We start from the raw sequence: 26,981 nt of genomic DNA on the forward strand, positions 1-26,981 counted from the left end.
CCACTTCCAAACGACATTGTCAGGGTGTGTTTGATGCTCTGCATGTGTCATCTCTCAGAGCGTGTTTCGTACCACACCGTGCCATCTGCAAGCAGCGAGGAACTGCAAGTGAACAGAGTCGCTGCATTTTTATGGCTTGGCAGATGGTTAAATAATTTTAGCCTAAAACCCGTGTACCGTTACAACAGTGACTCAGATACACCCACTGAAGAAAAACACTGGTGATGTTAGCCAGTTGGTGTGACCCAACACCCTGCCTGCTTTTGGGCACCACGGGAAGAACTCACCGATGAAAACTCTTCCAGGGTCCCATAAGTACATACCTGTTATGGGTCCCTGTCAGAGAGGATCCTTAAAAAAAGGGTGTTTGGCGTGACCTGATCCAGCTCAGTCATGGTTGCTCCTAAGTATTGAGAAAATTTCTCTCCTGCTTCAAATTGGCAGTTACTTGGAAATCAGGAATTTACTTGGGCTTTGTGCTTCCAGTGTCAAATTCTGCAGTCTTCTCACAAATTACAGGAAGTGTATGAGCAAGGGAGCACACAGCAACAGGAGTGTCATCCTATTGCTTTACAGAAAATAGATGCTGAAGTCTAAATAAGCCTTTCTCTGAGTTTGGAGGCTGCATGGCACGTCAGGATTCAAAACACAAGTATGAAACAGAGCACAACAGGCTGCTGGAATCCAGGCCCACATGGGAAGCCTGATGTCTTTTACTGTGTCTCTGGTAACAGCCTTCCCTGTTGCTTTTAAAGGAGGTCAGGGAGTTTCTGGCAGATCTTTAAAGGACTGTTGCAGTGTGAGTTTGCAAACAAGGCACCTCTCTTGCTTGTTCCCATCATGTTTAACAACTAGATAAAAGCCTCAGTCCTTTGTAAATGGACCAGTCTTGATTAAATGTACATCAAAACATGAATATAAGTGCTGAAGTCAAAGTATGTTTTTTGACCAACGTCTGGATCAGACATTTGCACCATCCCACTCTTTTTCACAGTAAACAACTGCACTCTCTGTGTACAGGCTGGAGTGCAGAGTGAGCAAGGCCACGGTCCCACTGCATCCCTTCTTACTGTGAATGAGAGGTACTTCTTAGTATAGAAAGATCAGCCTGGCACTCAGATGATCCATACACATTTCCACGCTCAGTCGCAGAATTCACGTAGACAAAGATGTGATTCTGCTTTCTGCCTTCATTACTCTTTTTTTTTTTTTAATTCATGTGATAGGAGAGAAGGACATCGGGAAGGTAGGAATATAGAAAATTGCCTCTTCCAAGGCTGCAGGCATTCACAGGTGCATGTGAAAGAGCAGATCTTAAATTCTCAGATTTCTCAGTCCACAGTGCTAATGGACCTTTATATAGCATCAGGGTGAAAAGCTCCTACCAGTCCTCAACCCTAACAGGCTTCAGATTGTTCCACTTGTGGCTGTAGCCAAGGAAACAGCTGGAGACATTATCAGACCGTCCTTACCTCTCCATTAATGATGGCAGATTCCTGGCTCCTCTCTGATGCAGCATGAACAGCAGGCAGGGCCACAGGTTTGATGGCTATGAGCTGTACTGATCCAGAAGAGGTGTCGAAGGGGTCAATGGTGGATTTGGCAATGTTATCAAAGAGAATGCCTCCTTCCTCTTCATCGCTCACGGGCACTAAAGCACATCAAACTTATTCAGCACAGAGACACAAATAGTTTTGCTGCATGTTCAAGGTGAAATTCAGGAAGTACATGCTTTAGATTTATGATGTTCTCACTGCACTCGAGGTGCAGACCTGGGAGACCCTTACACTGGATAAAACATCCCATTAGATCACAGAAAACATTAGGTATTCAAAGGATTATCTGTCACTTCCCCAAAGGAAGGTTGATTTCCAATCTGCACTAATAAGATGGGGAAAAAGGAGAAGAATGAAACAGAAAATTGCATGAAAATGACAGTTAAAGTACATGTTTTCCTAGATTTTACGTGGAAACACACATACACACAAATCCTCACATGCCAAATCATCAGTAGTTACACCTGATCTAACCCGAGAGCAGATTTTTTTCCTGTCTTATACTTCAAGAGCATACTCAAAATTTGCTGAAATAAGTAGGTTTATTTGTCAAAAGTTGTTAATGCTAAAAATGCCATCTATGAAAATAAAAGCATTATTGCTGTGTGTTATGAACGCCCTTAAGAAACTGATGACATCCTGTTTTCTGTTAATTTTTTGCTTTGCAAGGCAGCACCTCAGGTGTCTGTAAAGTTAAACTGTTAAAATTTCTTAAGAGGCAAAAAGAGGCTTCTGTCAATCTTTAAAATTAAATGGCATGGCAAAGCATCTTTAGTTTTGGGTTTCTACATAAACAGATAATTCTTTCACATGCCCAGATAATTCTTTCATGGGCCCTTCTCCTCAAACTTTTTTTTTGTAAACCTCCATCACCTCATCAGTTATTGAATCTGAAACCTCTTATCCTCATTTTGGAATGAAAGAATGACACCAAAGCAAGAGCACAAATTCTACAAAGAGATCCTTGCAAACATTTTTGAATAATTAGGCTATTAGAGGGAAGAATGTTTGCTCCATCTCCTAACTGACAGGAGCAGAGATCCTCTGCTAAAGAACAAAGTGGTCTGCTCTAAATTTATTTCCTCTGAAAATACACTCTGGTTTAATATTTAATCACTGCACAAATTACAACGGACTTGTATAAACTCAGCGGTTTAGACAGCCAATAATTTTGTAAGAAAATATTTGACAGCAGTAACATAAAATATGAACCCGCTGAGTAAGCTCATTATCTTTCTGTCTGTGCTCATAGTGGACTGGAGTTGGCACCACTTGAGCTTTTGAGTAATATATGGGTTAAATCATTCTGTCGTTAAATATTGTCCCTCCAGCTCCACGGAAGTGTCCAAACAGGATGGAGTCTTTAGTGGGTCTGAAATCCCCTTGTCCCTCCTGGGGTTGTTCAAACACCCCAAAGCTGTGTGCTCAGCAGAGCGAGCGGATCACAGGCAGTGGAAATAACTGCCAGACTCCCCCGACCACCACACCCTCCAGGACACCATACCAGCAGAACCAGACAACAAAGAGATCCTTGCCTGTCACAGACCACAGTGAACAGGAAGGTATCCACATGACAATGAGCATGGATGCTCTTCCCAGGGGGAATTTTGAACCAGTTCTTGTGTAAGTTGCCACATGCAGTTCTGGAAGTTGGGTCTTGCGCATAATTCATTGCTGAAGCCTCCACACCACCCTAACAGGGCACCCCCATGGTGACATGACTATCTCCAAGAGAGAAAAAGTTTGTCTGAATTGTATTTTTTACCAACAAAGATGGTCTCTCTTCACGATTACAGCTCAGGTGAGCCTGGATAGTGACTGATCAGCAGTCCAGGTACGATGAAATTGTGGAATCCCTTCTCTTTGGTTGCCTCTCTTGGCATTCGCCTGAGCCAGGCATGCCCAAAATCCCTGGCTAAGCATCAGCTTGATAAACATGATTCCAAACATCCTCTGCATACCCTACTTAGGCAAAAAGCACCAAGAAGCACAGCTGTGTTCCCACCCCAGTGTGTCAGAAGGGCTGCACCTGCTGAGACCTCAGCAGTGATGCCCAGCACCCACAGAGAGCAAGACTAGCTACAGGCGCACTGGTTGTCCCCTCAGTCCTCATTTCAGGATCAGAAACCAAGAGTTTTGCTTAATGAAACAGAATTCCTCTGGTTCAAAGACTCATCAAAGAAAAGAAAAATTAAGGGTAAAAAGAATCAAATCACAGATAACATCTGCTTCTGACGTGGAACACTAACACCACAGAGCACCCTCAGTGTCATCATGAGCACATCTCCTGCATCTATTGCAGTGCTACTGGCATGGAAATGAAAGCCAAACGGGAGTAGAAATTAAAATTCTACTCCACCTAAACTTAGCATTGGTTCATTTATTGGCATTTATAATATAAAAGCAGTCATTTTTCCCATTGCCCTTTTTTTTCCCTCCGGTGAGTGATAAAGAGCATGTGATCTGCAGTTACTGGCACACTGCCATAGTCTGTAGTAGCAGTGAACCGTAGCAAGTACTGTGGGAATTTTATTATTTTCTCCTATCCAGCTCTTCCTGAGAGAATTTACAGCAACTATTTATAACATGATTGAATCACAACCACCTCCAAACTTTGAAAAACAAACTAAAGGGATTTCAGAGAAAAGGGAGAGTCCTGGAGTGTGTTTCACTGCCCTGGGCCAGTCTACCCATCCCAGCTGGGCGAGCAACTGCCCAGGATGAGAAACTCCAGAAAACTGCCCAGATATTCTTTATAGTCACTCACAATGAGCACCCTTGCTCATTATAGTTGGCAACACAGATTTAAAGTGACGGTTTTAACCTCTGTTTTTAAACAGATGCACTCCAACATTCCCGTGGAGTCATTGTTTTTACTCGTGCCTGCACTGTGTGCTCACAGAGACTTAAAGGTTCAGTGGCAGAAAAGGGCAAAACCCAACTCAATCGCCTACTTAACAGCAACTTCCCATCTGTGAAACATCTCGTGCTAGATATCCCACGCCACATGAATTACTCCTCCTAATCTTTCTGTGACTGAAGTACATGAAGATACATCCAGAGCAACCATTTACTCAGGTCGAGTGCCAGCTGCAGCGAAGACCAGCGTGGCACTGGCTCCTTGAAGAGCAGGACCATCACTGAAGCTTTATCTCCACACCACTGCAGCTATCAGAACACAAAATTTGCTCGGTGCACGCTGCCTCAGGGATGTTATCCTCCTCCCATTTCCATGCAGCTCTGAGCTATTCCCAGCCGGCAGTGCCAGCAGGTGGTGCTACCCACTCGTGACACTGGTCCCGTGGAAAAGTGGCTGTGGAACTGTAGCTCTGAACGGTTAAAAACAATTAGATAGGTGAAGTACTCTATTTATATTTAGTTGTTAATTTATAGCCAAAAAGCAAAAGTCACACTTTTGTCAGCCAAAGATTTCAATGAAGGGCACAGAAGATTTCTTCTCTCCTCTCTCTTTCCCTCTACCTTGTCTTTCCTCCTCTCTGCCCCATAAAAATACATTGAAAAGGAGGTAAAAAAAGGACTGAAATACTCACCCACCAAAAACAAAAAAAAAAAAAAGGGGACATTTAAATCACCTGTGAATCAGGTAACCTTCCAGCAAAACATTTTTAACATGTGTGATGTCCTGCTCAGGAGCAACCATTTAACTGATTTTGGAATCCTCAGAAAAAGAACAATGTCAATGGAATAAAACACATAAAGCCAAAACCCGGGAAACACCTGCAAGCAGGTGGACATGCTCTGCCTTTTCTTAGGTCGTTCAGTGAAGTACTAACAATTTTCAAAGATTAGTTTTGCATGAAGGGAAGGCAAACATTGTAACCATACCCATAAAGTATACCTACAGTTTGAAAAAGAGCAAACAGTGCCACAGATCTAAAAAAACCCAGCTCCTTAGGAAAGAGTCCACATATCAATATTTAAAACAAATCTTGATTCCTGAATGTAATTTAATAATAGGGAAATTATTTTCATTTTAGAGAAAACACCTCTATTAAAAAAAAAAAATAGATATTTTCTGCATCATCCAGATCATACCATTGGTCAGATGATTATCTCCACAGAAGTATGAACAAAAGCTCTCAGCAATATAGAAACTTCTGTTTCTGAAGGAGTTTATAAGCCTTCCAGTAAAATACAAGTTTCCTAACATTAATACCTGAACCTATTCAGGACAGAAATACCTCTCTATCAGATACTGCTTAAAAATAAACCCAATTGCAAGATGGTGCAATTCTAGACCTTTCACAAAGAGCACAAATATTACATTTTCAGAAGCAGACACCTAACAGACTAATGTGGAAGCAGCTCATGATTCCACCTGGACAGTATTTTCTTACATGTAAAGTCTGCTAAACTCTAGGTGATGAGCATGAGGTGTTGCAGTCCTGCATTTGCCTGGGCTCCTGAAGCAGGAGTCACCTGAGCAGGTCATTTGAGATCTCTAAACTGGTATTTGCAGGTTTTCTATGAAACTATATACATGGGGTGTCTACTCATCTCTTAGCTGCCTGTTTCATCCACTTTCTATGAAGGTTTCCCACCCTTATAAGCAGAAGGAAGGATCTCTCTGTGGTTATGTCTTCTCCTCCAACTACATCTGCCTCATCTATTTAAATATCAAAATCATTCAAAAAAAGACCGTGTATTTCATGATGTTTTCAGCAAATCCATCAGACCCTTTTCTTGGCTGGCATTTCCGTAATACCATCGTAGGTATGTTCAATAACTAAAAAAAAAAATAAATTTGTAAGTGACAAAGATGATGACTATAAAAAGAAGATAGGGAAGGCATAGGAACCTAAAACAGAAACCAATTCTTTGAGAAAGCAATGCTCCAGGAGCTTTAAAAACCTTTGCAGAATTAGTTTTCTCTTTGCACAATAAAACTGTACATTTGTCTTCTTCAGTGCTGACTTATTAGCGAAAAATCACAACCATCCAGACTGCCACTGGATCTGATGGCATGAACATCTACGTGCTCTTCGAACTGTTGCTTGGATGAAAACTGCTGTCAGACTCAATTAGTGGCAGAGTAAAGCTCATCCAGAGGGAAAGGCAGACACGAATGAAGAAATACTTAATTGTGCAACTACCTGGGGACCCCAAATCCCTCAGAGCTCTGCTGCAACAGGAGCCTTAGCAACATTGTATGAACTATTTTCGTGCCATGAGAAAAGCAATCAAAAACACTGGCTCAAAAATAAAAAGAATTAAAAAAAAATTTTAAAAAGGCAAGTTGGGTTAGACATGCCAACCTAAAAGAGGCCAAGCAGAAAGTATTTTCCACCTACCCTATGCAAGTTCCACCACGCCTGTGAATGCAACACTTGGGTGGCCCTACCCAGACATGAGGTTGCCAAGATATTTACATTTACAGCAAGAAAGTAGTTCCCATGAAGTCCCACCCATCGTCCTCCACAACTACGTCCTTTTCATTCCATTAGCCAAACTTCTGACAGCATCCACCTACAGAGTTCAAAAACTGAACAAAATGTCAAGTTTGATACATTTAAAAAGAAAATCTGCATCTCTTTCTAAGCCAACTGACAGTAAATGCCCACAATATAAACCCAGAAATGCAGCTAAATGCATGGAACTGATACAGTAACGTGGCTGCTTCACACCAGTCTGAAGGGTTGGACTTGATGATCTCAGAGGTCCTTTCCAACCTGGCTCATTCTACGATTCTAAGCTGTATGGACAACTTGGAGGTGCTGTTTTCCTCCCACTCGGTCTCTGGGGAAAGAGGCAGAGGAGCACTGGTATCTTTTGCTTTGTAGGAGTGTGCAGAAACTCAGAAGTTCACAAAACAGGTTACAACACTTGGCTGCCTCTCACAAACCATCAGCAAGGAGAGAAAGCAGCAGGAAATGGTATTGACTAAGTTTGAAGAAACAAAGCTGGATGCCAGCAGGGTCACAGTGCTCCCAATATTTAAAGCAAGTAAACAACAACAAAAAAAAGCAGTTGAAGAAACTGAAACTGCATGGGGAAGTATTAGGCTGTGTCACACAAGGTGGAATCTTTGGAGGGAAAAAGAAGGAATCAACATATAAAGCATCTGGGAGGTTCAAGGAGAATAGTGACTAGTACCAATACACAGGATTTCAGCTGAACAAGTGGTTTTTGTTTAATCTTGGGCGTTTTTTACTCATCTATGGTTAAATGTCAGTAAATTACTCCAAAAAGCCTAGGAATTTACCGTGAGGGGTTGAAGAGCTAGATCAAGATCCTTTCTGGGGCAAATGAAGCTAATGCTTCAGGAGGAGGGAATGAATAATGAAAGGAACAGATCCCTTTCTCTATACCATGAATTCTTCCCAGAACTCTGATCTCTTAGCCTTTCAGAGACACACACATCCTGAATGGGAATCATCTCACTTCAAATCTGCACATATGCTCCAATGTAGCTGACAGGGATCTTTCTTACTAGAAAGGGAAAGATGAATACCTCCAAAGCAGATCTGTCCCAGTTGGCCATGAACCTCTGGAGTCACTAGATTAGTTAGTCAGATTAGGAAACCAATTCTAAAGCATCAAAAAATTGGCAGCCTTTCCCACATTTCACTCCACCCAGCAGAGAAAAGGCAGACAAAGGGTGCTGGATGCTTGCTGGGTTACACCACATCCTCCAGCTAACTGTGTCAAAGCAGGCCACTACACTGCTGCCACTGGATTACTTTGCTGTTGCCACATTTCATTCTATTTTGACTCACTACAGACAAGTGCTCAGAACTTCAGAAAAGCAGGCTCTGACGCTGAGCTGCCACATCAGACAGTGTGAAAACTAGTGGCCCACGCTTCTGCAGAATAAAGGAGGCAGTGTATCATAGCTTGGCTGAGTTACACCCAAAAATCCCTTTGATTTTAGCTAAGCAAATAACACAGCCAAATTTTGCTCCCCTGCTACTTTGTTCCTGCAGACAGCTTCTGCCTGGACAAAAAGAAATTACAGTCTTAGAGACTGATATTTTAAAAAGGAGTGAGGCCCATGACTGAATTACTTCTGAAAAGTTAGACCTGTTTCCAAAGGCAATATCCAAATGCTTAGAAGATGAGAAGCTGGTCCAGCTGGGATCCCTAGAAGGAGGAAAAGAAGGTTTCTAACACAAAGTTTAACTCCTTGGGAATGCTGCTTGTGCATCTCTACCTGTGACGTGTCCTTTCGTGAGGATGAGGTTCAAGTACAAATCTGAGTTAAACTACACAAATTCTTATCCCAAAAAGTGTGGAGTCATATGTTTCATTAAGAACTTCCAGAAAAATCAAAGCTTTTGTTTTTCTCAAAAAAACCCTCAAGCAATCACACTCCCCAAAGATGCTAATGGAAAGGTTTTCCAGCTTAAAGGTTGGAAAAAACAACCTATATAAATTTCCTTGGCATCATTTTGTGAGGAGCTGGTGAAAGGTTGTAATGTAGGCTGCTTTAGTTCTTTAGGTGTGAATGGGTTCAGCCTTTTGCTCCTCCCTGAATGATGTTTGGCCTAATAAAACTATAGGTGAAAGTGCAAATAGCCTGTTGTTCTCTTCCACGCCCTCCTAGAAACCCATCTCAGAAACTGCCAGTACCTCTGTTGGCTGATTCATTCATATTAGAGTTCTCTAACATACGTAACTGGGCACTCTTTTTTTTTTTAAGAAAGGTTTTAATTTCTTTTAAGTGCCTGAAGTAAATGAAAGCACAACTCATCAACTTTTAGAAAGCAAGCTTTACATTAATATACTAAGCATTCTCCAAGAAAAAACATGCATTTATCTTACAAGAGCTTATCACTGTTTGATAGAAGCAGATATTTTATTTGTGTTTTCTGTGGAAATAATGCTCAGCTGAAGAGTTCTCCTGATCCTCAAAAACATCAGGTCCTGAAGCCAAGCCTGTCAGCCTGTGCTGGTTTCACATTGTTCACTCTCAGCCCTGACACACTCCATTTGGAGTCAAATTTGATACAAGCCACATGGAATTTACGTACTGAGGTAACATCCAGTGCTGTCATTTTTCCCCTGTAACTAAATGTCAGCAAGAAATAGAATCTAAAATTGGCCTGTAACTATGGCAACTAATGAGCCATTCTAACTTGGAGTCCCCAAATCAAGCATGTGACCATCAAGGGATTCATTCCAGTTCCAAGATGCTGCTTTTGAGAGAAGAAAATATGCTGCTGCTTTTCCTGACATGCGTGTTAGAGCTGTCAGCCCACAGCCAGGCTGGAGAGCTGGAGCAGGCTCAGGCAAACAGCTGGGAGAAAAGCTGCTTCTTTCTTAAATGGGAAGGGAAAACAGCCAATACATCATATGGATGCTAATCCCACTGGATAAAGGTAAAACCCTGTGAAAAGAACAAACTATCAGAGATGACAATAGTGTTTGTAATACAGCACCAGGGAACAAAAAGTGTAGGCTCTGTGAGGAGAACTAATGGGTGCCTTCAACTTCAACAGGCATTTGGGAACACACAACTCCAAAGTCAACTCCATAATTCTGATAAGGGGAGGTCATTTCATCTCCCCTGACCATCTCTTCCCTCTCAGAAGCTGTTCTGAAAGGGTTGTTTGAGGAAACTACCAGCATGCAGTAGGCACAAATGATTAGAATCTACAGTATGAATGGAGTATACACTAAAGTTGTTTTTCCTAGGGCCCTAGAACTAGAAATCATTTAGCTATTAAATAACGTCATTATTCAGGCTTTTTTCTTTTCAGAAGAAAGAAGAGAGAGGGTAAAATAAACATGTAAACAAAGCAGTTATTAGCTTTCCAGCATAATTTGAAAAATGCATGGTTATTCCTATCAAATAAAGTTGCAGCTAAAATTCTAATGAAACTAAGATATAAAATAAAGGGTCACTATTTCTTTATACTACATTGAAAGTTTCTTTAAGTAGCGTGTGTATGTTCTAGAAATGTACCACAGTCCAGATCAGAAGAAAGGATTCTGTGTTAGTCAATTATTTAACAAAAACCCCTGAGTTCTTACTAATTTTCTTTGAAGATTTAACACCTAACAAAACAAAACAAAAAGTACCTTCACTAAATTATTTTGCCTACACGTGTGAACATCACCCGGCACTGGTTTTGAATATTGGCTTCACTGGGTAGGTAAGAAAAAAGACAGCATAAATTACAGCTTTTCACTCTGGAAACCATAAACATTGTTGTCTTGTAAATGAGCTATATTTGGAAAAATAATTAAACACGTTGAAACTTAGAACTGTTAACCACTGTTTTCTATTCATAGCTACGGGAGCAAAGCTATAACCCAGGAGAAATAAGCAGAGAGACATAAAAAAAAAGCAAGGAAGAAAGGGGTGAAATTCTACTCTTATCAGGTGTTCCTGATATATATCAAGTCATAAGGTCACCACCATCAAGCAAAGCCTTGTAAGAAACATCCAGTGTAACATCCTGGGTGCATCAGGAAAAGCTGCCACTAAGTGTTAATAACAAACAGCTGTGCCAAGGATGGTTAGAGAACAAAAGATAAAACATTGGATGTTTCACACTTTCTCAAATTAATTTTTACCTAATTAATTCATCTTCATCAGATCTGGGCCAGCTTAGCAACAGCAGCAGTGGAAATTAACATCTTTGGGCTCTACACAATAAAAAAAGCTGTAAACCCTGTCCACCTACTAAGCTGCAGCACATCTTCATTAGTTTACTGGTATTTCAAGAAAAAAGAAAAAGGAAAGGAAACAAAAAAGAAAACTTGCAAAGGCCCACACAAAGAGCAAAAAGCATAGTTTCATGGGAGCTTGAGAAACAGTTATAGCAGCAAAGGGGAAAGAAAAAAACCCAACAGATCAGCTATATGCCCAAAGTACTGCTGAGGGTGCAAGAAGGTGGTTTTGACATCGCTATTGCCCATGTGGGCATGGCTCTGGGAACGCCCACAAGCAGCTTTCATCAAGGAACACATCTCACCATTTCTTTTCCTTCCTTCGTCTTTTGTCCCTTTTTGAGGTGCCATCACTTTCTGGAGGGAGCTCCGTCCAGAGCTGGGCTTTCCCGACCCATTGCTGATGATGGAGCCATTCTGACTTGGGGACCGGCTGCAAGTAACCATAGCAACAAGGCAGGATGTGAGTTCTTCCTTATAAACCTCATTTCAAGGTTATTTCATTTGCACAGTTTGCATCACTGAGTTTTCAAGTCTGACTTTGTACCAAAAAGGAGACAGAATATAAAGTGCACACAGAAACACAGTGAGGTAGGAGCAGAGTGATGGGAGGTGAACACGACTTTCTCAATTAGTTCAGGGCTGATGGGCATCTTAGTGGCTTGGAATGCAACTACTTCTCATGCAAAAGCTCCACAATGACAGAAATGCCACTGCAGAGGACAAAAAAACCCCCATTATCAATTCAATGTCATTTGCCCTTTAAAATAAAGTAGACCTTTGCTTTTGTATGTATGGATAAACCAGTTCCTTTGTTATTTAGCCTGCATTTACACTGAACTGTTGTCAGCCATAATGCAAAATTCACTCACTCACTTCAGATGTATGCACACACAACTGTGTTAAGAAAATTCTCCTTTTCTCCTCTTGGCACACAACCTGGTTTAACCAGCACCATTATTTACTGAAACTCCTAAGAGTTTTTTTAACTCAGCCATTGCATGTCCTTGTCCTGAAAATGGTCCCTGCCCAGGGTGAGGAGGAAGGGCAGGTCGGAACAGCGGCGTGTTAAGTCCCAGTGAGGAGCAGGAACAGAAACCAGCAGCGTGGCTCTGGGCTGCACTGGGAGCAAAGTCTCATCAGAACTTCTCTTCTTTCTGGGATGGGTAAATTACTCAAATCCTAATGCACAAGCTGGGAAAAGGAGGCCAAAGTAGAAAATGGTATATTTGGTGCTAGTCCACATCCAGACACGTGGTCACGTTGTTTTTACACGTGAAACTTGCCACAAAGGGAATGAAAACTATTCACTGGACCTGTGTAGTTATTCACTGATGCCTTAAGCCCCTAATGTTTTTTTTCTTTTCCTAATATTTGTAAAACTTATAAATTTTATAGGTAGGTTTTAAAAGCAGAAACCCCTTTTTGCCTTGTTCCTTTCCCTTGTTTACACATTCCCTAACCCTCTTATCCCATTCTATGCCTATCTGCAATCTACCATTGAATTTTCACAGCCACTGACAGGGTGATGTAAAGAGATTGCATTGGAGAAAAAAAGAAATGGACTTAGTCACAAAGACTTTCATTTACAGAGAAAAAAAAATCAAATCAAGTTCTATTGCTGTCACAGTGGCTTTATATCTAGAAAATGGTCGTAAAGCAAAACAATGGTCAAAACCATCCTGCAAATCATTGCCAATACTATGGCAATATAATAAATGAATGTTTCAATCTTCAGCTTGAAGCATTCATTTACCTCCAGTTCTGACCACCCTGCCTGGTGTAAGTAGAAAGCATTTACTGTGGTCAGAACAGTAAGGGACAAATATCAGAAAAGCAATTCTTGGGGACTCTCTTTTGAAGATAGCCTAGGTGGAAATATATACAATTTGAGACAGGCTCTTTCCAGCTACAGGGTTCTATGAGAACTCAGCATGCAGCCCAGCTCAGTCCAGCCTGAGGATCTTCTAGTGAAATTCTGTTGAGAATAAATATTCTTGTGAAGCAAGGATTTCTCCCCTATAAACCTGTCACTGCCTAATAAATAATCCCAGCCCAGTAAAAAAATTCATCTAAGGACAGACCAACACCTGAAGAAAATCTGCTCCATTTGGGAACACGGAAAAGAATCACAAGAGCATGGATATCTTGCACAATGATTTCTGCTGCCACTAATCTAAATATTCCTCCTTTTTAAGTGGCTGTCATAACTGAGAGGTTTCTTTCAATGGTGATATCAGAGGAGATATTCTGATCAGTTACCAGCCACTTCATGGCAGTCTGATTTAATTTGACTCAAAGTAGCCTGGATGAAACAGCAAATACATAAAGGTCAAGAAATATTTCTTCATCTTCAGAAACCATTAAATTCCAACCCCAGACACAGCTCCTGGGAATGAAAAATACAAAATTCTGCATGTTCTCACTTACTCAAGTAATCACCCTGAAGGAGGGAAAACTAACTCTTAGTTATTTGCTTAGAAGGGCAGCAAGGTTCAACATATTTTATAATGAGAGTAACTTTCCTGTGAATTCCTGGATCAAGTTTGCTTATCAACGTTTGTTTAAAATGGTGCAGATTAAGTAGAGGGAGACTTTGGAGCTCATTCAAAGGACTGAGTGAAGTGCTTAATCACTTTTGTTAGAGGATTAATTAATAGGGCTGGTTTATATTTTTTGTGTGTATTTACACATGGCTTTGGAGAGGCTTCAAAACATTTTAAAGAGCAATTCCTGCAAAGACTTAACCTCTGGTGGTTCAGCACCAGCAACTGCTGCTGATGTCGTGGTCCTCTTCCATTTGTCATTTCATCAGAGGATGGAAGACTTCGAAAGGGACAAGTGCTGTTCAGTTCACATGAACTATAAAACCCAACCCTCACAGTCTGAGTGATTTACAGCATGAACAACACATCACTGACATCAAATGGCAGAATAACAGTTCACATCCAAACGCAGCTGGCTCACTCTCCTCTACTGGTACTCCCTGCAGACAGCTCTTTCCACGCTCCAGGTGCCTTCCTGTACAGCCAAAGAAGTGTGCTAAACCAGGAACTAGGCTCAGGATCCTTCTGTCTCCATTCTTCTGTAGGGAAAACCTCAGTTTATAACCAGTGGGGATGTCTACCCACGGTAAAGAGCAGCAGTGTTGGCTCCTCCAGCCCCACACCGTGCCGGCTGACACCTCCCACAGCTGCAGGTGGCTCCAGTGTGCTCCTGTCACAGGGCACAGCAACATTGTGCCAAGTTTTCTAAGCTTTTCCATTACTCCAAAGGGACAAATGTCATGGTACAAGATGAGGTGACTCAGTTGTGAAGATTTGGTTTTCTATAGAATTTCTCTGCACTAGCCAGATACTCTTCTTTTATGCTGTCAAGTCCCTTCAAGAGACAAGGACTGTGTAATGCCAGTGAATTACACAACAACTGTTACCTCTATTCAAGCTGTTTACCTAACAGTTTTATTTTCCTCTCTTCACTTCAGTATCATTCTTCAGTTCCACTCTAACTTAATGTCAAGGAAAAATGGACACAAAGAATGCAAAACAGCCAGGATAAAGGGATAATCTTCTTTCCTCGCCTGTGGTGACTGAGACAAGAAATAATGACCTTCTATTCAGCTATTCTGTTGGTGATTGAGGGTAAACACGAGGTAAAATTTCCTAACAGGAAAGGCAGAAGAGAACAGATTGCTGGAGGAGGCTGTGATCATCCCACCAGTGAAAGACTTTAAAATAAGGTAGATAAACTTGAGTTGGGGGGTGTTTGACCCTGCAACAGAGAAGAAGAGGAGGCAGATAGCTTCCTGGGGACCTTAAATCTGTGATCCTACAGACTTGGTATGAAGAGACTGCAAACCTGGGACACTTTACCCTAGACACTGACATTCTCTAGTCTATTCTTACACTCTCAGAAGTTTTGTACTGCTGTAGCTGGTTTGGATGTAGAGGTCTTCCATAATTTAGTGGATGTTAAGGGTTTTCCCTTCTGCACTGGGGCTAATTCTGGAGTGACAGAGTCCACCAGTGCAGCTACAGAAATTTACAGTGGCCAAAGTCTTTTGGTCCCATGTCTCATTTGGGCTCATGTCTTGAACATGAAAGCCACTTCCCCTTCACCTCCTCTATGAATGTACAACCTGTGAAGGTTTCACTTTGGTTCACCTCATATTTTGCAGCAATTTGACATATCCAGGGCAGACCAGTGTTATACCAAGGATACATCATGGAGGAACCATCTGCCACACACTCAGCCCGGGTGCCAAACCTTACAGAAACCAGCAGCATGTACCCTATTCCACCCCTCTGTGGAAAGATGCCAGTCAGTACCTTTTCCTTGTTTCATTGGATTTGGCAGTTTTGATGGTGCTCCCATCCTGGGTAATTTCTCTCTCCTGGGAGGCAGGAGCATCTCTGACTGGAAGTGGAAGTATGACAGTCTCCTGAGTTACAGGTAGAACTTCATCTTCTGCTCCCTGCTGACCCAAGTGTTGCTTGGCATAGTCAAAGCCTTGTACTGGCTGCAAAAAGAATAGGAGAAATAAAAGAAAAGGAGAAATAAAAGAAACTTCCAGCATGTTACGTTAATATAAATTTTCAACTTCAACATAAAATCTCTCACTACCCTTTAACTTCTTTAATTACATAAGTGACAGGAAAAAATATGTAGATCACCATGTGAATGCCCAACAAGAAACCAATTTCTCATGAAATCTCCATTCCACATATTTTAAACATGATTAGTATAAAATTGATCTTGGCTAACCTTTCTTACCCTGCTGTAACACTCCCAGAAATTCCTTTGACAGATAGTGGAAGAAAAAAATTAGGAGGAAAAGAAATAAGACCATATAGAAAACTTTCTCTGACAAAACCCTTGTGTTCCCAAAGAAGGTGGGAGTAATTTATTCCCAGTCAAGACAAAGTAGAAAAGGCACACATCAAAGTTTCATGGGCAACATTTTCCAGAAAAGAATCTTTTTCAGATCAGTGAAATTATATTTCCCCTGGCTTGCCAACTGCCTGCTGGGAAGGATGTGATTGACTTCACTTGTTTCTCTTGGGAAGTGGCATTTCACTAGAGCCTTGCAGGGAGGCAGCTGAGGGTGTGTGCCCAGCCTCCTCTTCCCAAAGCCCATCCAGGCTTTCCTTGCTGCCTCTGCAAGGAAAAAACAGAATTAACACACGCCTCCTGGGCAAGGCAGCCACTCAAAGGTGGATTCTCTCAATGGAAAAATTAAAGCATTTAGGCAAAACTTGACTTTCCAAACTTCATTTTCAATTGGAAGAAAAAGAGAAGGGGAAAAATACAACAACAACAACAAAGAAACAAAAACAACCTGCATTTTCTTAGGGGGAAAAAAAAGAATATGAAGAAATTCGTGACCACTTCTGGAAAAAAAACACAAAACACAAAAGTGTTCTTGCTACACTAAATTGAATTAATTTACCCAAAACTGGAAGGATGCTCTTGCTGAAGTACAAAGACTATTGACAAAATGCTAAAAAAAGCACTACAAAACACTTCAAAGTTGAGTAGCTGTGATTTTAAACCTCAAACATACTTTAGGAAACACACTGGAATTAGTTCATGACTGATTAGTCTCTCCGTGTTCCTGTCATGTCATTATTGAATATTTTACTTCCAGAAGAAAATCAGCAGGAGAAAAAAATTAGCTGATGGCACAGGAAAAAAAGGATGAGCTCTGAAAAGAACGTTTTTTCTTGTTGTGTCCCTTACTAAATCTGTTGCTATAAATAGAGATACATTTCATAGGTGAGTTCAGTCTGAAAATAATGGGGCTGCCTTCTACTTTTTAAAACATAATAAAACGTGCTTTTTTTGCTTATGGGGATCTGCATGGCATCCCCAATCTCCTGTTCAAACTGAGGATAATGATTTCTAATGATGCTAATGATTTCTAATGTGCTCCCTTATTTCAGCACCCCTCTGGTGAAAGGAGCTTCCGTGCATTAAGGAGTCACTAAGTGGGCTAATGCTGATTTGGGAGAGCAGACAACTCCACACCTTACCACTATAGAACTCTCAACATATCAGAAAAATGCCAATTCACCATCATCCCTCCATGGTAAGTCATGAGGGAGCCTTCTCCTTGCCCTCCCCTGAAGGCAGGGTACCACAAAAGAGCCACCCAAGCAGCTGCAAAGGGAGGAAATGAAGAAAGGGAAGGGAATGAAGAAAGGGGAAACAGAAGCTTTGTGAAGGACAGCTAGGAAGAACTGCACCATGTGCTAGACAGTAATATTGTTAACCAAAATAATGTTTTTAAATGTCATTATCGATACTGAGTGCCAGAGTTAAGACCCTCCTAGATATTCTGCAAAAAAAAGGTAAAAAAAAGAGGCAATTAAATCAGTTAGTTCACCCTCCATGCCTTTGAAAGACTAAAATAAGTTTCAACTTACACTTCATATCTTATATAAAAACAAAACCAAACCAAACCAACAAAAAAAAATAACCAAACCAAACCAGAAGCAGCAGAACATGAGAATTACTAAAGAATTCTGCAGTGTCCCAGCTTGGATCTGCCAAAGGAAGAAAATGAAGGATTATTTTAATCTGAGTTCTACTTACCACCATGTCTAGCAACAAAATGCAATAAAGGAAGAGCTGAGAAAGCCATCCTCATCAGTAGACATATTGCATTAAATAAAATTTGATCTTGGAACCCTGCTCCGTGAAAGCCCACAGGAGCAGATGGCTTTACCACCCCTGAAGGGAACTGGCAAGACTAAATCATGATCAGGCACTGCTGAAGCACTGCAAGAATAGATGTCCAATAGGACCAAAACACTGAGAAAGACCGAGGGACTGGGATTTTAATATTGCTTTTGAAATAATAAATGAGTGATGAGACTATTAGATTACACTGCCTGGCAAAGGGCAGAGTGAATGTAGAGAGTTGTTTCTGGGAGGTTTTTTCCTTGTAATGATCATGAAAAAGACATTTTAAAAAAAAAAAAGAAATGAAACGAAAAAAAAAAAGAAAAAAGAACAAAGGATGATGAGCTCCTCCCCTCTATAGGTATACCCAGGTACACAGTTTCACTGATTTTTTTTTCTTCATGTCCTTTATCAAACTGACAGCCATTGTTTTCCCATGGTTGCACTATTTGCTTTTGTTTGCAGGTCTCAGATTACAGATCTTATCTCTGTTTACCTGCAAACTTATTCTTTCATGGTCTGAAAAAAAAGGAGAGGTGACAAATCAGACTACAGCCTTTAAAAAAGCATGCTGTGAATTAAAAAGCAAGAGATGCAAAAGTTAACATCCATCCAAAACCTTAAGGTAAAAACAGTTGCTTAAAAAAAACCAGCATTGAAATAATATTAAAATAAAATCCCATCAGAATTCCATCAATTTGAATTTATACTTCTTTAATTTTTACAACCAGAGAGAAAATTGAAAAAAATTAAACCAGTCCCTTTCCCCTGCAACTTAGTCCAGATGTCCCTGACTGCTGAGGCAGAACAGCAACACAATTCCCAAGACAGATACCATAAACCACACTATCTAAGAGAGGTCACTTTGTAAACTTCATTTATTTACCCTTCAGTCTGCTACAACAACAACAACAACAAAAAAAGGCGTTCTTAATTACCAGGCACAACCACAGCAGCCCTGCTGTTAATGCTCCATCACCTCCCCCAGCTGCACAAGGATATTTCATGCTAAATGTTCCATTACCCCTCCGTGCTGCGTTGGAGCACCCTGTCCCGCTGCAGGGGACGGAGCGTCTGGAGGGACGTGGGAGTGTCTGGAGGGACGTGGGAGTGTCTGGAGGGACGTGGGAGTGTCTGGAGGGATGTGGGAGGCAGCTCTGCTCTGCTCTGGAGGACCCGCAGCCTCCCGCTGCTCCCAGCAGCAGCAGGACTGCAGAGATGAGCAGGCAGCTCCGCTCTGCCAGTCCCCTTGGAACAGGACTCCTGGAGTCCGAGCACATGAAACAGCACCACTGAAAACAAAAACACCTGAGATCCGAGGCTGCAGGTATCCCATCATATCCTCCTTTGCTTTTGCTGGATATTCAAAAGGTATCGAAAAATTGCTCCAGTGATTCGGCAACAAATCTCGGACACACGGAAACAAAATACTAAAGCTGCTGCTTAAACTAAAAATCAGTCCACTGTGACTCCACTTAGAGCAGAGTCAGCATTAATCAGCAGTCTCAGGCACTTTCCTCAGCCATGAAATACAACATATTCATTTTAAATGTGATATGGATATGTGCTCATCAGCTATTTGTACTGCCCAACTGCATGAAACGTGGCAATTACAGTTCAAGCAACTACCACTATCCCTTAGGCTGGGATTAAAAATTAAACTAAAATTGTTCTTTTTTAAATGACCTTATCTCATTATCTTCCCAAAATATGTTTCTTAGCCTTACTTTAAGTAAAGATGCTGAAATCAGGAATGACCAAACCAGTCCATTCCCAGTCCCACTGCAGAATTTATCTTCCACAGTCCATATACCAGCAGATACTCTAAACTAGACGTGGCTGAACCTTTTTGATGGAGCCATCATTGTGAAGCTAAACAGGAAGCAATTTAGCTTTCATTTGGAAATGCATCACTTCTCATATAATGAATTAAATTAAATTTTATGGAGTCTCAAAATAAACCATAAAGGGGAAATGCACTCCAGAAGTGGAACTCCTGCACTCCAGCTGTAAATATGAGCAAATCTGCAGGAAAACCTCCTGAAATGAGTGTAGTGTGGGTGCTGGGAGCTCAGTACCAGTAGTTTTGTTCTGCAGATCCAGCTCCCATCTGATGACATTGGCTGCTGATGCAAGTGTAACCTGACTGAGCAGGTTTTCACCTGACCGTGTATCTTACAGCCTGATTAAATCTGATTTCTCAGGAAAAGCAAAAATTCCATTTTCTCTTTCTTTTTGGAATGCCAACTTTGGATTAAAATATTAAAATACTTTCAAGGGGTTTTTTTCTGTGCTGTAGCTGCTACAAGCAGTGGGGTTTCTTTTTAAAATAGCAACCTTCTTCAGCTGTAAAGCATCCCATAAAGATGGGCAGTTCAAAGCAATATACAAACTTAGTCTTATTTTTACCTCTAGTTGGGATTAAGACTATATATAAAAAGAATCAACTGGTGCATAGTATTTGCAACAGCCCCTAATGAAGCATAATTTGCATTACAGAGGCTTCAGTGGGGTGTTACATATCACTGCAATGGTATTAATTTTTGTTTGTGTTTCACTTCTGCAGATCTAGCCTAAACACTAGATGGATAGCAGTGGATAAATAGATGAGCACACTGGAACCAAAATGGAAATGTCTTTTTTTTTGCATCATTTTTGATACAAATGTCTTGTTTCCAACTGGCACCAGCTGCACCCATCTGCAACAAACCCAAGATAAGGAGAAGGGAGCTGTCACACGCATCATGACTTACTTCAACTCTCCCTCCAATCTACATTTTTCAGCAGAAGCAACAGAGCTGAAATCTCAATAATCCTGCTGTCTGCAGCATTAAGAAACCAAAGAAAAAATTCATCATCTCAGTCCCATGCCAATAGAGAAGAACAAAGTCAGCTGAAAGGGCAAAGGAACAGTATGCCTTACACACAGGCTCCGTGGGCTAAAAACTCCTACCTTTGGTTGGCCCTGTTCAAGAGCCACTGAATAGCACCATTGAAAAGGCAGACTTTTCACTGTGGAGACAAATCAGTATTCTGTGCCATTTTCTGTTAGAGAATCAAACTGGAAATGCGTTTGCTTTGGGAAAAAAACCCATCTTGTAATTGATATGGGTTAGTAACTTTAAGAAAAACATAATTGTTTGAACCCAACAAGCAATACCCACAAATAAATTGGAAAGTTCAAAACATCTAAGAGAAAAATAGCAGTGGGAGAAAAAAAAAAATCCAAAGAATGTCTATTCTGGATTAGCATCTGAGGGGAGAACTTCTGGTTGGGACCAGGTCCAAACTGCTGCCAAAGCCCAGGGCTTCAGAGACGCTGCCACCTGCAGCAGGTAGGAGCAGGTTTTGAGATCCTACAGGAGATGTGATGCTGATAAGCAAGCCCCAGGCATAATATCCCATGTCCTCAACTTTGAGAAGGAAGCAACTGCCCTGGGTGAAGCCTCCTAATGGCTCAGTGCCTGACGTGGCTGTGTAAGGGCTCTGCTATCACCGCAACCTACACCCAAGGGACGAGCTGTGATGGAAGCTGATGAGTCCTGAGGATCCAGCGGTATCAAGGACAGAGGAGAAGTGTAAAGACCCAACCTGTGAGTAACAACCATTTCAATCCCAAACATTCTTCAACTACATCTATCAGAGAAACCGTTTACAACCTCAGAGAGCAAACGGACGCTTTTGGATCCCGCGATCAGTCGCTCACCTTCGCTCTCTGAGGCAGGTTCATCATGGTGTCCGGCTTGAAGTCGTTCTTGTTCTTCCTGCACAGCACTGCTGTGATGATGATGATGATGACTGTAACCACAGCAATGGGAGCCAGCACCGCTGCAATGATCCACAGGTTGTTTGGGGGGTTCTTCACCACGGCTGCAGAAAATTGCAAACCAACACTGGTAAGCTTCACTGTGCAACAATCTGACTGCTTCCAGTCTTCAACCGTCTCCATATAAAAATTAGTACAAAAGGACTGTAAGTAATCTAGCTTTCTATACAAAGGAATACCTTAATTAAAAAAAAAAAAACAAACAACAAACAAAACAGAACAATCAGCAACACTCTTCAGTACACAAATCCCTGGGCTCTCTTCTCTTATTTATATGCAAATACAGTTTATATGCAAAAGCAGCCATCCACTCCAAATCAAGTTAGATGCCATATTAGAAATTACTCCAGTGGTTCATTTACAGAATAAACAAACAAAAAAAAAGGTGCAAGTAAGTAATATATCCTTAACTATTTTTCAACCACAAATCCAGCTTACAGCAAGGTAGCATGTGTGTTAAAAGAATACACATGAAGTTCATACCTGGTGTCAAAGACTTATTGGCTCAGCAAGAGTGAAGTGGCAGAGCTTTTTCAAAACCAGTGAAGCTAAACACTCTAATATAGTTATTATCAATATCAATAGGGCAATAAGAGAATGCTTCTCTTGTGCTCTAGAAATAATTTATCATAGTTAAGGTCAAACTGAATCCGTTATTTCTGAAGGAGTGGAAATAATGAGGTTGGAAAGAGCTACTTGCAGATATATTAATAATGGCACCAGGAAAAGGGTACGTTTCAGAAATGCAGTGATGCAAAAACATTTTAGATTCCATTTTATCAGAATAATCTCTCTCAGTATGAACCTTCAACTTCTCCACACATAACAGATCCTCCAGTGACACATTCCCAGTCCTCTAATTACATTTCATTTCTTTCAGGAAAAACATCAGATAATCTCCTTATAATGCTGAATTCTGCTGTAGTGAAACATTTAGTGGACTTCACCATGATATCTCTGTTTATTTTCCTATGGCACTGGTTGTTGGTGTGGGCAGGCAATTGTGAGAATACCAGCACAAAGCAGCCATTCCCATTTCCCAGGGGACTGGTGCTTTCAAATGTCATTGAGCTTATGAGCTGTCAGAGGCACTCAGCATCTTTCAGGACCAGACTTCAAATGCATACCAGCTTGTTCAGCAGCAGTTCCAAAAGCTGAAAGTCTGGCTGAAGCCTGAGTCTGTTTTCTTTGTAGATTTGGAGCTTTTTGCAAAGCCAATGTACTTTGTTGGGTGATGTAGTAACAGCACCATTAGGTATAGGACTTGAGCAAAAAGACTGTCCAAAAAACCAGGTTGAAGCCTTTCAAGGTTCACTTTTCAACAGACTTGCATAATTCTTAATTGCTGACTCTGACATTTAGTTTGGGGATGAAAGGGCTGTGGGGAAGGAAACTGAATCTGAATTTTAACAAATAACAGTAACTTTAATTATAGACTGCTGCTGTGGGAGCAGCAAACAATTGTTGGAAAACTATATTTATTCTTTGTAGGGAATGCAGAGGGAATGATGACCTTATGGCTAATGGGACAGACATTTAGGAATCCTAGTTTACATCTTTAATTCAGTTACCAGCTTCCAATGTGACCTTAAGTCAACCCACGGTTCATTTAACTCAATAAGAGTTCAGTAGAATTTGAAACAAGCCTTTCATTCTCTTATAACTCAGTCTCTTGCTTATAAAACGGGAACATCCATATTTTTTGATATTATTCGTCTGTCTTGTCTAACCCGACTATGAGCTCGAAAGGGTAGATGTGTTTCCTTACTGCATTTTGGAACAGAGCTTTTCATTCTGCTATAAAGAAATTATAATGAGCAAAAATGAAATCCACACAAAGTATTGTCTTTGGCAATACAAAGACAGACTGCAAATAACCATGTCCAAAATGAAAGCAATTGACTTTTTTCTCCATAATAAGGTATAAAGATAGAATTACCTCCTACATTTCAAATACTCTGCCTTCAGAATCTCAGTTACCCCAGGTCATAATTTCAATTTCTGTATATTCTCGTACAGTATTCTATGCATACTTCACTGGTATGATAATCTACAGATAAATAAGGCTGCCTCATCAGACCATGGAAATACAAAGTTGGATGATGAGCAGCAGATGTCATAATTGCCTAAATACCCATATAAATCACAACACTGCACAAAGAGCTAGGAAACTGCTATGTATTATCTATATCTTCTTTAGTAAAAAATGCATTAAAGAAATATTCTCACAGAAAACAGAATTATTTAGAATTTAAATGCTGGAATTTAAGGAAACAGGGATGGAGATCAACCTATTCAGTTGAATTAAAGTCAGTAACAGACCATGATTGAATCAAGGATCAGATACAGTACATAGTGCATTCTCTGGAAATTATATCATATTTCTGCCTTCTAACTCAATCCTATGTTTATAGATGATACATAAATTGCTTATTACAGTGGTCCCTTCTTTTCCTGTCACCATTGCATGTAATTATTTCAGTATCACTGCTCTTTCAAGCAGATATAATTGCACCAGAGAGACCCATTTTATATGCTGTTTTGTCAGTAAGGAGATCCAATAAAGAAGTCCACTATATCATTTTAATTTCATCTAGATAAAAACCTTGGCAAAGTAGAGAGACTCAGTTAGCTAAAGGCATCAATTTGTACATTAAGCTCTTAACTGCACAAAAAAAAAAAGGCTCCAAAGCTCCACCACAGGTTTATGACTGTGGGTCAACTACACAGGAATATCAAAAAAAAAAAAAATTTAGAGAAATTTGTGTCCACAGTAACTCAGTAACTGATGAAGGTCTTGAAAGACCTTTACTTTTCAAGAATGGATTCCTTTTTAGCCACATTATTCTGAATGATATTGATCATATCTTGAATCTGAAAACTGTCCATACACACAAGTAGTTCTTTTCAACTTCACTTTTCTGATTTGTGTCTAAACAACACCTTTAACAACCACGTGGTGCACTTGACAAAGTTCTCAGTGAAAATTATTATTTAAAAAAAAATAATAATCCCTTTGAGACAGAACCTACGTTATCTTGAGCAAGTCAAAAACAAAGGACTTCTTAATAGCCCCCACATTTGACTTTGGGGTAAGTTATTTGAATAGCAACTTTGCCCCAGCCATCATCAGAATTAATTCCAACTTTACTGTTCCATAATGTTCAGCCCGTGGATGTTACTCTGTGTGATAAGTGCAGGTTTCCCACATCTACACTGGTGTTTTCACAAAGAAAGAAAGAAAGGAAGAAAGACAAACAACAGAATAGAAAAAAAGGATTAAGCTACAGAATTTTTAAAAGAACTCTTACGATCAGCTTGGACTTGGATGACATAGCCCAGGGTCAAGGCCATGCGCTGGGAGTCAACGGTGCTCAAAATTTTGGCAGCTGCAGTGCCCAGCAAAGGCTTCCCATTGTATAAAGTGTAATAGGTCAGTTCAGCCGGCTCCTTGGGGCCTGGGATACGTTGAATTTTTACCATCTTTAAGGGAAATAAATAAATAAATAATGAGAGAAGGAGAAATAAATTGTGTTTGCATTATACCATGGCAAAACTTGCCAGCAGCTACCTAAAGGCAGTGCCCACAGGGAACTCCTCCGAGACCTCCTACAAGCATAAGCTCCATGAAAATGTTCTCACGGGATCAGAGCTTCTCCCCTTCATAGCCCAGGCTAACTCAGTCAGTCAGAGGACTGACTGACTTCTTAAAAAAACATTTAAATACAATCCTAAAGTAAAACTCTAAAAAAAGCATGCAGTAAAAAGGAGGAAAGGGTCAAATGTTTGGACATTACAGTCCTCTGTAAAAAGGAATTCTTAATAATCTGTCCTAACCTACTGTTAGTACATTTTGCAGTTGAAAAATATCCTCATACTTCACTTCTATCCTCATTATTTTTTATCCCAGGCTGATAATAAAGAGAACCATGTTTTTTCCCATTTTATTCTGCAGAACACTGTCAGAATTTTCACATTGTACCTCTATCTTTCCTGAGAGTAGAGAAAGTGTCAAACATTTCTAATGATGAGAAGAAAAGGAGTTTTATGATTCTTCTCCATTACAGTATGGACTAAAATTTTACAAAGATTCACACTTCTGGCAAGCAAAACATGTTCCTTCTTCAAATTCTTTCAGTGGGAAAACACAAAGAACTGTGGGCAAATGACAAAAGTAGTAGCTTGGGTTTATATCTCACAGCAATCAATTATTGAAAAATATAATGTAACTTTTTGAAAAAGCAACACCTTGTTGTCTAATTTTTGAAGACTGAAGAACATATATTTCAATTGTCCGTAATAACAGTTGGCTTAATTGGTAAGAAAACAAAATATGACCATTTCAAAATACTGAATGTGAAATGCTGTAAATAAGAGAAAGATGATTAATAAATTATTCAGGTCTAAAATCTCTACTTCATGTGATCTGTGGCCACATGGTTTGATGACTAACCCTGCAGAAAGGCTGCCTCTTACATTTTTTTCCCAACAAAAAAGAAGTTCTAGCTCTGAGTTACCTAGGAAACTTTTTTGATGAATAAAAGCTTGGAACTCTTCATTATGCTGAATACGAGACTTTACGCTAAAACATGTACTTTGTACCAATCCTCATAGCAACCAGAGAGAAAATATTTATTAACACTGATTAACTAATGATGATTTCTAGAAGATGAGGGGCTGACTGCAGAAAAAGACATGATCATTAATGCCACGCATTTCGCCCTTGCCGCTTTGATGTTCTGGAGAAAAAAAAAAAAAACAACAACACAGGAAATCTCGACCCAGTTAGGCACATCTTTTACACAAACTGAAGCTGGACACGTGAAAGCAAAGCCCTGGTGGGTTTTTTTTAACACATATCCAGGTGCAACCGGCGCGGCATTGACCACCTGCACAGTGTAGCTGCCCACGGTGGTGGCACGTTTGAATCGCCTCCCTTGCTGGTGGGACATCATGAACAGCGGGGCCAAGCGCTGCTCCATCAGCCGGGCAAAGCTCTGGTTGTTCAGCCCCAGTAAGGCCATATCGACCCCTTGAATAACTGTGGGAATGAAGGGAGAAGAACCACATATCAGCACGTATCTTACGTGGACGGGTAAAATAAACACGTGTTCTATGGAAGGTACTGACCAGCTTAGAATAAAAATACCTGGGCACTGTTACACCCCCTCAGGAATTCCCAATGTGTACCTAACACCCTTCTATTTCAGCCCCTGCACTGTTCTTCTCAGATAATGTCAGTCATGTTTCAGAGAATAAAATCCTCAAAAAGCATTTTT

The 26,981-nt window shown here is 40.6% G+C and overlaps 1 protein-coding gene across 1 annotated transcript in view; it reads right to left on the minus strand.

Annotated features, from left to right (window-relative positions):
- KIAA1549L (KIAA1549 like) overlaps positions 1-26,981 on the minus strand; it is a 72,134-nt gene that overhangs the window by 30,001 nt on the left and 15,152 nt on the right. Inside the window, exons 8-13 of the mRNA XM_018076135.2 lie at positions 26,592-26,743; positions 25,014-25,185; positions 21,583-21,746; positions 15,521-15,711; positions 11,498-11,625; positions 1,473-1,651 (exon numbers count right to left, since the gene is read on the minus strand). Coding sequence (XP_017931624.1) covers positions 1,473-1,651; positions 11,498-11,625; positions 15,521-15,711; positions 21,583-21,746; positions 25,014-25,185; positions 26,592-26,743 — 986 coding nt within the window. The remainder of the gene's footprint in view (positions 1-1,472; positions 1,652-11,497; positions 11,626-15,520; positions 15,712-21,582; positions 21,747-25,013; positions 25,186-26,591; positions 26,744-26,981) is intronic.

This window comes from Manacus vitellinus, unplaced genomic scaffold (assembly GCF_001715985.3).
Source record: "Manacus vitellinus isolate BGI_N305 unplaced genomic scaffold, ASM171598v3 scaffold_30_pilon, whole genome shotgun sequence".
NCBI lineage: Eukaryota > Metazoa > Chordata > Aves > Passeriformes > Pipridae > Manacus > Manacus vitellinus.